This window comes from Dermacentor variabilis, chromosome 3 (assembly GCF_050947875.1).
Source record: "Dermacentor variabilis isolate Ectoservices chromosome 3, ASM5094787v1, whole genome shotgun sequence".
Lineage (NCBI taxonomy): Eukaryota > Metazoa > Arthropoda > Arachnida > Ixodida > Ixodidae > Dermacentor > Dermacentor variabilis.
In genome coordinates, this window is record NC_134570.1 from 211,209,029 (window position 1) to 211,221,417 (window position 12,389).

The 12,389-nt window shown below is 43.6% G+C and overlaps 1 protein-coding gene across 1 annotated transcript in view; it reads right to left on the reverse strand.

Annotated features, from left to right (window-relative positions):
- Positions 1–637: 637 nt before the first annotated feature.
- LOC142574416 (uncharacterized) overlaps positions 638–12,389 on the reverse strand; it is a 168,910-nt gene continuing 157,158 nt past the window's right edge. The window contains exons 8-9 of the mRNA XM_075683504.1: positions 7,413–7,466; positions 638–842 (exon numbers count right to left, since the gene is read on the reverse strand). Of these exons, the coding sequence (XP_075539619.1) occupies positions 765–842; positions 7,413–7,466 (132 nt within the window). The 3' untranslated portion in view covers positions 638–764. The remainder of the gene's footprint in view (positions 843–7,412; positions 7,467–12,389) is intronic.

Here is a 12,389-nt window from a genome sequence, read left to right on the forward strand (position 1 = left end):
CCAAGTAAATTTGGCGGCCCGCCGGCCTGAATCGATAGGCCAACGCCGCAGTCAGCAAGGAGATAACGCAAATTGCTAGCGGGGCCGGACCTGCGGTGACTCGGAGACATGACGAAAGGCGGGTGGGTGGCGACATCGACGACACAGACGCTCTTTATCCAGCGAGTTTTGATTTCAAGGAGACTGCCAAGGGCAACAGTTCGCGTAGCTCCCACGCAAACTCCGCTATTCAAAATTTGATCGTTGGCATAGGTATTATCGAGGACGGTCGCCAAAGTACTCATGTCCTGTATCCACCTATTGTTGATAATTAGAAAGTTATTTACAGTAACCTCGCTAATTACTCACGTAATCGCGGAAATAGCTCTATATCTAGATGCTGCTAATCTGTACACACGAATGGTAAACATAACGTTACCGTGATTTATATTTTTCTCATTTAAAATTTTTTGCAGATAAAAATGAACACCCTGTGGAGCAAGTTGGGCCCGATGGAATGTGTACTGCCCAGTGGCACAAGTTTACGAGAAAAATGTTCCGGGTGGACATGCATGCATTCACACATACATTAAACCGAGATACACAGAGACATAATTCAAACAGGGAAGTTCCAAACAAATACAAACAAATATCAAAATAATAATGAGGACGACGTCCAAACCATGTTTTATTTGTAGAAATTGACACGACAGAAGAGGGAAAGAGTAATTGTTGCTGGCACCAGGCAGGCAACTAAGCTGGCGATGATAAAGTCATGTATAGCTTCAGCCACTTATTTTCAACATGTAAGCAATCAGATGCTTCATCACCAATACCGAAGGCACTGCATCTCGCACACAAAGCTGTAAGAAAGAGACACATCAATAATTTTCTGATCGTACAGCTGCTACTTGAATCAAGTCAAGTCATTTATATTGAATGTTTAGTTGGTTTCAGTGGTGCAAACCATGAGCATCGGGTTATTCTGAATGTCAGTCAGTAAACACTAACCTGTTCAGTGCTGGCGCCCAAAGTGACTTAAAGCTGACATTAAACATCAGCAGTGCGCAACACTTGCTTCGACGTGACATCATAAGAACACGTTTTAATTAAACCCTATCAAAGATGCTCAAAGTAAGCAACATTTTATGCTAATGGCAGCATCCACCTATTTATACCTGCATTGGCTCACGTAATGTTCCTCCAATGTAATCATGTTTGTTGCTAATAACTTCGACATTAGGTGCTCAAAAGGAACCACGCCCACAGTCAGTCAAGCTGCTGAAATAGTAACGATTGCGTTGGACAAAGTGACGGCTAGATTATCTAACAGTTAGTTTATCTCTTGATTATGTAACAAAGTAAATTTATTCATGCTTGGGCCAAGCAATAGCCTGCAGTATTCTTAAATAAATAAGACAAATAAATGTAACCTTAGTGTAAATATTGTTGGCGCTATCATTCTCATCAGCAATGACACGCGTAATTGTGGAGCCTTATAAACTGCCACCGATGCATGCCTGTATTACTCCGATGAAGACCAATCGCGCGCCCGTAAAGGCCGTAAAGTCGTGTTCTTTGCCTTACACACACACACACACACACACACACACACACACACACACACACACACACACACACACACACACACACACACACACACACACACACACACATATATATATATATATATATATACAGATTGTCCCACGTATTTTGAGCCCAAGTTTTAAAAATGAAACAAGAGCACTCGGGACGCGAGTTGCACCGAATGCATAATGTTGGCACTAGAGTAGGGTTACTCAGGCTATTCTTTATGTTCCCCTTAACTAACGGATTAGCTATGTTTAAATAATCAACTTTTTAAGTATTGACTGCGGACCCCAAGTGTGACACGCAAAACTAGAGAGCACCTTGGGAAACCTTTCAACAAATTATTTCCAACCCACTATATCTCGCGTGGTCTCTTTTTCCTCGTTCAAAAGAAAGCCCGCGACATATGAAAAAAAATGCCACGTGACGGCGCGCTTGCGCACTGTTATTGTGCTGCTCTCAGGCGTGCGATAGACGAACAAGGTCGGCTGCAGCGAGACTGGCCCGCGACAGGGCGTTATGTCTGGTGTAGGTATCTGGGCATGCGCCTGGCTCTGATCGCATGACGGTGTAAATGCATACTGCTGGCCGAGTGTTGCCTAAGCGACAAAGCGTCTAAAGCCACGAAAAAGAAAAGACGAATGCAGTATCTTCATTCTGCTTGAAAGATATAAATGGCGAAGCACGGGGGAACGATGGAAGGCGATGACGGCTGCTACAATTTTGCCTTTGTACAAGAATGACCTCGTAGTAGTTTTCGAATTGAACGATGATGTTGCTACTTTAAACCTCAGGGCTCCAATAATAGCGGATGAATCTCAAGAGGACAAAACTAAGTAATGGTAAAAAACCTTGGCTGTATTCAAGAAATATTAAGCAAGTTTTCTTCAGACGCTGACTCTTTTAGCACTGGCGCCGTCTGTTCTGCTTCTCGCACTTAGTGTCTACCAGACATTCTTTTTCAATCTCGCACTCCGCACGTGCACATGGCTTCGTGGATGCAGTATCGGGTAACCGCGTCTGGATTCTCACTTGTGCACCATGACCGGCGCGTCAGTTCCTCAGAAAGTGCGCTCGCGGGCTGTTCCAGTTTACCGGATGTAGATCATACCTCATCTACGTCGTTTGAACCATACCCAGCGAAGTGAGACATATCGAGTGCTTCTCAAGCGCCCGTGTCCCTGCGTGTTCTCCGCAGCAATGCTATTTGGCTGTTACCAACGTTGAACGCCAGATATGGCTTACTCCATTGAGGAAAGAGCGAATATAGTTTTGGCTCTATGTGCGTGAAGTGGACATAGAAGGCGCGCAGTGCAGCTTTTTCAACGCTGGCATTTAGGTACGCATCCAAACTCAATGACGATTATGCGTGCATATGAAGCGCTGAGAGAGACTGGGACTTTTACGAAGAAACGACATAAATCTTCAATACCGGGCGATTACATGGAGATAGATATTCTATCAAAGTTTTCTTGACACCCATATGCAAGCGTTCGTAGTGTGGGTGCTGAAGTTGGAGTGTGAAAGTCTTCATTGTGGAGAGCACTGAAGAAGAGGCAAATTCACCAATACCATGTGCAGCTGCACCAGATGTTGGAGCCCCGTGATTTCCAATATCGAAAGGACTTTGCAAACGGTATTATAATCAAGCCGAAAGTGGACCCAGGCTTTGTAAACAAAATACAGTGAACCGATGAAACTAGATTCTGACGTAATGTTTTAGTGAACATCCACGACGCTCCTTATTGGAGCGACGAAAACCCTCACTGCGTTTTGAAGACACATCTCCAATATCAGCGGCGGTTAATGTCTGGTGTAGAATTTACGGTAGCGCTATCATTGGCCCCGTGTTTTTTGATAACGCGCTTACAGGAGAAGGATACGTCAACGACAGCGTGATGGTGCTCCCGTGCATGGCAGCAGTCAAACATGCAAATGGCTGCATGAAGTATTCCCGCAGCAGTGGATTGGACGGCATGGGCCCATTGCTTAGCCGGCACGGTCGTCAGATTTAACTCCCTTCGATTTCTTTCTCGGGGGCTACGTCAAGGATCAAGTATACCGGCCGCCAACGACAACATCAGAGAACCTAAAAGAAAAGTAAATAAGACAAGTTTTCAATTCCATTCCTGATGCAAAGATGAAGAACGCATCGGAAAATCTGCCTATGAGATGCCAAATGTGCATTGCAGCAGGTGGTGACCTCTTCGAACACGCATTATAATCAAAGGGCGCTTTTTGGATTGAAAGTCGCAGAAAAATTATTTCAGCCATAATTCCGCCTCCCATTCAACCCCATTACGCTCCATCGGCAGGCCGCCAGCCCTTGCCCATTAAAATCATCAAAAAATTAAGCTATGTTCCTGTTCTTAGAACGACAGAAAGCTGAGCTAGTTGGTAAGGATTCATTATTCAAAAAAGAACTGAGGCGGGCAGACAGGACACAACAGTAGAGAAGTGGACAACACGAACGCCGACTGGCAACTGAAGGGTGCACTGAGGCGAAAAAAGAAGAAGACACAAAACTCATCTGCGCATGCTCAGGAATGGTAACACGACGTGTCAGTTGGGTACACGTGCTGGTCTACGTGAGAGATAACTGTTAAGGCACTTAATCTCTTCCTTATGTAAAGTAATCGAAGGCTGACTCACGCACGCACTTCCACCATTAAAGATATGCCATGCCTCTACCATAAGACGCGTATCTTCATTCTCATGCCTGTACAATATCGCGCATTTATCTAACTCTGGCGTGCAGTTAGAATCTCGGCAATGTAGCGAAAGATTAGAAGGCGACCCACCAGTTAACGACCTTTTATGTTCCATTAGCCTCCGATTGATACACCGTCCCGTTTGCCCTACGTAGAACTGGCCACAGCTAAGGGGAATTGTATACACCACACCCATACGACAGTCAGTAAAACTGTTGTTCTTATTGTGCTTCACTGGACAAATATCTGTTCGTTTTATGCCTTTTACCCGCTCCTTTTTATTCTGTACGGCAGCACATATCTTGCCTAGCTTATTGGGAGCAGTGAAAGCAACATTAGCATCATATCTACTTGCAACTTTTTTTAAGCCTGTGCGACACTGAATGAATATACGGAATAGCCACTACTCTTTTTTTTTGCTACTACTGCTTTCCGTAATCACGTCCGTCCGTCTCGAAACCGACTTCTTTAGGCGCTCAGCCACAGTGGCCACCGCTACTTTAGGATAACCTGCTTCTAGTAGGCGGCGGGCCTGCGCATTAAAACTGGCGCTCATTTTATGCGTGCAGGATCTGGTGAGGGAAGACTTAAGGCACGACATGGCAACTCCGTTTTTGCTAATTTAGAATGCTTGGATTGAAAGTTTAGCAACGGCTTCGAAGACCTTGGGGAGTACTGCCAACAAACATGGTTTTGTTCGAAGATCAAGGAAATGTCAAGAAACTGAATTACGCGTCGCTGAGGAAATTCCTTGGTAAACTTTAATCCTCGCCCATTAAGTTTAAATTGATCACTTACTGAGGTAGCAAAGGAATCGAATTCTTCCCTATTGCAGAAAATCAGGTAATCATCAACGTACCGAAATATCTTGATAACGCTAGCACCTAAGGCTTTCTCTAAGCAGTTGTCAACCTTACTCAGGTAAATGTTGCTAAGAATAGGGGAAACCTTTGAGCCAATACAAATGCCTGATTTCTGCAGAAAAACGCCATCTCTCCATCCAATCAGCGTCGACTTCAAGTACATTGAAACAATGTCTAGAAAAGCTGCCGTGGAAACACCGCATCTGTCAATAAAAGCCGATTCTTGCACTTGTTCTTTAATGCACTCATTTACGGAATTTAGTAACCCGTCATGCGGCAAGGAATAATACAGGTCTTCGATATCCATACTAAAGGCTGTACAATCACCAGAATTTTCCTCTCTCAAATACTGAACTAGTGCCTGAGAACTACGTAAGCAAAAGGGGTCTGAAAAAACTAGTGAAGCTAAGCAGTTCTGTAGGTAACTGGCGACACAGACCTGCCAAGTCCCTTTCTCTGACACTATAGCACGAAAAGGAATTTCTTCTTTATGGGTATATGGCATGGCATATCTTTAATGCTGGAAGTGCGTGCGTGAGTCAGCCTTCGATTACTTTACATAAGGAAGAGATTAAGTGCCTTAACAGTTATCTCTCACGTAGACCAGCACGTGTACCCGACTGACACGTCGTGTTACCATTCTTGAGCATGCGCAGATGAGTTTTGTGTCTTCTTTTTTCGCCTCAGTGCATCCTTCAGTTGATAGTAGGCGTTCGTGTTGTCCACTTCTCTACTCTTGTGTCCTGTCTGCCCGCCTCACTTCTTGTTCTTGTTCTCTTTCGTCTCCTTAGACGCTTCATCGCTTCGGCACCGCTCGGCTAGTAGCACGTATTTGCGCCGTCATGGGATAAAAGCCGTCTGCCCAGATATCTACACCAGACATAGCACCCTGTCGTCGGCCAATGTTGCTGCTGCCGACCTTGTTAGCACAATAACAGTGCGCAATCGCCCCGTCACGTGGTATTTTTTTCATATTTCGCGCGATTTCTTTGTGACTCGGAATAAATGACCGCGTGAGATATATCGTGCTGGGAAAAATTTATTGCGAGGTTTTTCAAAGTGCTCTACAACTTCGCGGATCACGCTTGGGGTGAGCAGCCAATACTTAAATATTATATAATTTAAACATAACCAATCCGCCAGTGAAGGTGAAAATAATGGTAGTCTGCGTAACTATAGGCCAGTGCCAACATTATGCATTCGGTTCAACTCGCGTCCTAAGTGCCTTTCATTTTTAAATCTTTGGCTGAAATTATGTGGCCCAAGCTGTATATACGTTGTCGCGTTGTCTTGACGGCGTAGAATGACACACTGTCAAAACCGTGACTTCGAAACGTAGACTCTCTATTTCGCGATCCTTTGCCCAGCAAAACAAGTGACACTCAAACCTCAACCATAGCGGCGATCACAGTTGGCGATAGTGAAAACCTGTTCCGCGAGTCAAGCACGTCGGATTTCATACATGACCCGTCGATGGTTCGAGCTTATTCGCTGGTAATCGCGTGGCTTCCAGAAAGTATTACCCGATTCGCGTCGCGCATGCAGTCAAATCACAAAAGTTTTGGTAACAAAAGCCAACTAATACAACTATCGATAATGTTCAAGGAACTTCCGTTAACGGCAGGCGCCTTTGTTCCGACCGATAGCGTTTAACATTTGTTAACCGGTGAAAACGGTAACCGAATAAACATATAGCATGTGTGCCAGTATATATATATATATATATATATATATATATATATATATATATATATATATATATATATATATATATATATATATATATATATATATATATATAGAGAGAGAGAGAGAGAGAGAGAGAGAGAAGAGAGAGAGAGAGAGACAGAGACAGAGAGAACAGAGCACTTTCTGACTGCGCTTCGCATCTCATGACCAGCTCAGCTCCACCTCATCCACAAAATCGGCATGGGCACCACTTGCTTCTTGCTTACAAGGTTTCAAAACGTGAAAAGCCAATACAAACATTTTTTTTTCATATTTGTGCAGCAGAAACTAGAGGTAATACACATGGTCATAGCTATTCATACTTGCTTCCTTAAAGTTTATATTCCGTGTTCGTTGTGTGTTTCTACCTTCAGTGAGTCGTCTATTTATTCGTCTAGTGGCATGGTGTGCTGGCACATGCATTTACCGATATTTGTCATTTAAGGGTTACTGATAGTTATTCCGAGCCATCTACATCAATGTTGAAATTTAGCTGAGCAACGTACGGTGGAAGCGAATGTGTATAAAATAAACTCACCAGCATTGTCTGAATCACTTGCTTCTGTTCCATGGGCACAGCATCACTTGACTCCTGATAGAAGAAAATAACGGGGGGCAATCGCTCGGGTTCATACTACAGTATTGCGGCACTTTTCTACACGCAGAATACACAGCGTGGATCGTTACCTTTGGCTCATAGCACACAGATCAAAAACCCAGCCACTAACACAAATGTCGGTACGTGCGACACGTTTCCGGACTTGCTCGAGCACGAAGTCCAACTGCTGGCGGCCGAGCGCCAACTGCGCAGGAACGAATCTTAGTGCACCGCGCGCCCTGTCTCGAGATCAGATGTCTCCTGTCCTTTGAATTGCATCGGTCTTCCTCTCCATGTCTATCTCCTGGCACTTGAATTGTATGCGAGACAGTATCGTCATTTCAACGTCGACTATGCGTGTGGAGCGTCCGCATAATTTTTATTGCTATAAGACTGTAAGCAAAGTCTGGATCTTGTGTTAGTGATGCGTGCAGTCCTTATAGAAAAATGACTCTGAATAATGATGATTTTCGACAGGTTGCACATGTATAGAAGTTGTTCGGTACAAAGAAAACGCACTACATTAAGAATGAAAATTATGGTGGGGAAAGAACCGCTTGTTTAAGGTGGTAGTAAATACATCCTCCAGATCCGGATCATGAGTCTGAAATAATCTGAAGAATGGGAACGGGCTGGGGTGCGTTTGTCAGGCATTGTCAGATCGTGAGCATTAGGTTGCCATTATCCATCAAGAGAAAAGTGTATAAAAGCTGTGTCTTACCAGTAGTCACGTACGCGGCAGAAACCTGGAGGCTTACAAAAATGCCTCTACTTAATTTGAGGATGACGCAACGAGCTATGGAAAGAATGATGGGTGTAACGTTAAGGGATAAGAAAAGAGCAGATTGGGTGAGGGAACAAACGCGAGTTAATGACATCTTAGTTGAAATCAAGAAAAAGAAATTGCCATGGACAGGACATGTAATGAGGTGGGAGGATAACCGATGGTCATTAAGGGTTACGGATTGGATTCCAAGGGAAGGGAAGCGTAGCCGGGGACGGCAGAAAGTTAGGGGGGCGGATGAGCTTAAGAAGTTTGCAGGGACAACAGGGCCACAATTAGTACATGACCGGGGTAGTTGGAGAAATATGGGAGAGGTCTTTGCACTGCAGTGGGTGTAACCAGTGGAGACGCTCCCGGACACTCGTAGCGAGCGGTCGTATTCCCCCTCGCTCCGACGACCACGGCACTCGCTACAGCCCTCAATGTGAGAGGTTTACTTTTTTTATCCCTAGCCCTAGCTACTTGTTAACCTTCTCCCACGACAGCGCTCTTGGGCGTAGCCCTTTTTAGGGCTCCGCGGGGAGAAGGTATGCACCTGTAGCCGGCCGTTTCGGCCCTTGGTTGGACCCTGATATGGATGACACCCAGGACACAGTGCCCGGGTTTCGTCTCGGCACGCCACAGCCTCGCTCGCGAGCAATAGACTTGCTACTTTTCGAGGCACGCCGTATTCTAGGTTCGGAAGGGATGCCAAAGCGCCTGTCACCGACAACCCGTAAGAACGCCGGCCGCAAGAACGCCAACCGCCACCCACGTGGCAACCGCCATCGCCATTACCATCGTCGTTTCAACGTTGCTGGTAATCTTGTATGGTTTGTCTACACAGCAAATAATGTCTGATGGTATTTCTCCAAAATCCGATACATTTCTCAGTCTCTGATTTTGCTTTGTCGTCCTTTGGACCAACGATTGCAGTTGTCAACGTTTCCCTTACTGAACGACCTCACATCGTCCGTGTACTGGCAAGGCATTTTTGTTGAGCCATCGATGGGCTCTCAGTCATGTGGATGTTCATCCCAGTTTCTCAAAAAAATATGAAAAGCCTGTCCTTTTAGCGAACAACATCAAACAGTTCGTGGAATTCCAAGGATTTGCACGGGCATTCAGTTCCGAGTTTAAGTTGCTTCTTACTCTTCCCGTAAGTAGATGTGGCTTCTAGTGGAGCAAGTTGTATAAATTTGCCATAGAGGTACATGTTGATCCCTTCAAAAGTAGCGTGAGAGTGTTGAGTGATTTGGCGGAATAATGCTTCGCTGGAAATAAATGCAGAACCTCGCCCTGCGCGAAGAGCCACTAGGCTAAAGGTGATTCAGTTTAGTGCTAGGCCCTGGTACTTTGCGTACCGTGGCTTCGTTTCATGTCCTCCCATCATTGCGGTTGAAAGAGGGGCCCGCTGCTGGACGACTTTATTTAGTCTTTTAAACAAAATGTCGCTCTGGTAACAAACCCCTGGTCTTGCCGACTCAAACTTAGTCACCAATGGGCACTTTTTGTTTACTTTGCAGCCCGTCCTTCGTCTTTATAGAGCTTGCTATAAAGCTTTTGTCATTTTATGCGTTGTCTCAGTATAGACCGTCCCCCCGTAAGGTCATCCGGAGATGCTGAAGACGGTGGGAAACAAAGAAAAGAAGAAAATATATTACGTTTTCTTTTTACAGAAATTCTATTAGTGAGATCGTCCGGTCGCTTGCCTACCTGTAGCAACAGACAGTCGATTGTAGGTTCTTATTGCCCTCCCTCGTTGAATCGGCGCTTGTTGAACCTCGCAATAGTATTAGTTATAGTACACTTGAGTATTAGAGAAGGACCAAGAATATGTCAAGCTACTGTTTATTTTTTTGGTCATATTAGTTCCTCTATTTGACAGGAATTAACTGTCATCCAGTTATTGGTAGTCAAGTGACTTGGTTTCTCTGGCATTGTTGTTTATGATTACCTCCCATTCCCTGAAAAGTTTAGGGTAATGTCTTGCTAGCCCCATGAAAGAATTCTCGAACGAATTTAATTATTTGGCTTTAGAATCTAATTTAGCTCACCATCATTTCCCTCTTGCATTTTTCAAGTGCCACTGTCCGTGACTACAACGATGGTGATTATAACAGAATAAACGATGAACTTGAGACGTTTATTTTTGGCACATCGTTATCTTTGTTTTGCCTTTTGACAGTTAACGCAATTGGCCTTCAATTTAGGGAAACGCTATGGGCAATAGTGCAAAAGTATACACCGCTAACAACATAACACGTACCCCTGGTTCATTAAGTACATTTGATGGCTAACGAGTGCGAAGCTCCACGATCAACAACGGTTAGGGAGACAAATAACCTACGTTTTAAAGTTTACTGCACAAATATACGTGATGCTAAATAGCAGTATCTTTTCTCACCATGCATCAAGCCTTCTTTAATCCAACCCCACAAAAATTGGGCAGGGTAGATCATCTGATACCGGTCCGCACCGTAATTCGTTAGATGGATCGAATCAAGTGCCACTTACTTGCATTGAATCTCCAGTAGTATTTGACAAGTACTTTTTCGTTCATATTCGCAATAGAATACCTTTTCTTTATTCCTCTATACTGAGTTCGGCTGCCAGTACATGACGCGCATCGATTTCACCTATGATGGTACTACAGGCCTCGCGAATAACCTCGAAATATCCAGCCATTTAGGTGTCAATAATATCTGCTCTCAAGTGTAAAAAAAAGAACACGTGTCTTACAAAATTTTGTACCCCAGTTTGCAATAGTCATTATCATAAAGCCAGCTCCCCCTTCACTATAATATTCCTAAAATCGTGTCTGTGTCCAAAAGTGACAATAAGAATGCTTCTGAAAGCTACTGCCCAATTTTATTGACAAGCATATAATACAAAATGCGTGAACGTAGTGTCACATATCATGTATATGATTATCCTGAATAGATTTTTTTTCCTAGCCATAATGCCTTCAGGAAGGGTATTTATTGCGAGACACAGTTACTAGGTTTGAGTACTGACTTAGACGTCGATGCAGAGTAAAGATATTAGTGGTACATACTGGGTAGTTCAATACGAAATTCGGAAACAAATGTAAAAAAGAAATGCAGAGAAAATTTCGGAATACGTAGTTACCATGAGGATTAATAAGTAGATTGTTGGTAATGGCTTTATTAGAATGAACGAATAATGAAAGCAATAATGCGTCTAAACAAAATTGGCGTTGCCGAAAGAAAACCAAGCCTTCAATTTATTTATTTATTTATTTATTTATTTGAATACCATAAGGCCCCTTAAAGCATTACTGAGGGGAGGACAAATAAGTTCAAGCGTAAGTGCAATGTGTACAATGCAAATATAGGAAGAACTTAGGGACAACGAGAAAATCTAAACGTCGGACAGGAACAATCGAAAGAGAAAAAAGAAACAAAAGAAAGAAAAGAGAAACAGAGTTTCTACAATAGTTGGTAGCGTCAAAACGCTTAAGAACTTACAACGCGAGGGAGACGACCCGTGCCAATCAAAACAGTACTTTAAAGATACAGTCGAATAATGACTTACGTAAACAATCTAGAACTATACATTTAAGATGAAACGGAATTAATGTTACACAATACCAAAGCACGTGAAAACACTGTTTAACTGAATATTCAAGCATATGTGGGTTCAGACAGGTTGATACACTCTAGAAAGGTTAACAGTGTTGCGTGAAAGAATGATTCCGTAAGCGAGACAATGTTTGAGGGTAGCGAGTTTCATTCGTCAATAAATAAAACTAGGGCCGAATTTTGATCACCGTTAGTCCTGGTAAATATAGGTGTTACTTTATGAACATGGTTCTCATTTTATAGTCAAAATTTCATTGTCCCTGAAATAAACTCCTGGATTGGCGTCGCCAACCTTTCTTTCGCTGTGGCCAAGGGTCGAGGCGAACAAAGATTGGAAATTGGGGACATCTAGCTCTTATCTGAAAAGGTGGAATGGTGTTTCTAAGGTTCTTTTTAAGGTTCTGCATGCTTACGCCCGACGTATCTTAAGAAGAAACATGCTGAAACCAATAAGATACGTCAGACATGGTTTCATTAGAAAACATCCCCGCCCAAACACTCCGTACAGATGGTTAAGCAGCGAAGCTGATACGTGCTGCCCCGAAGTTT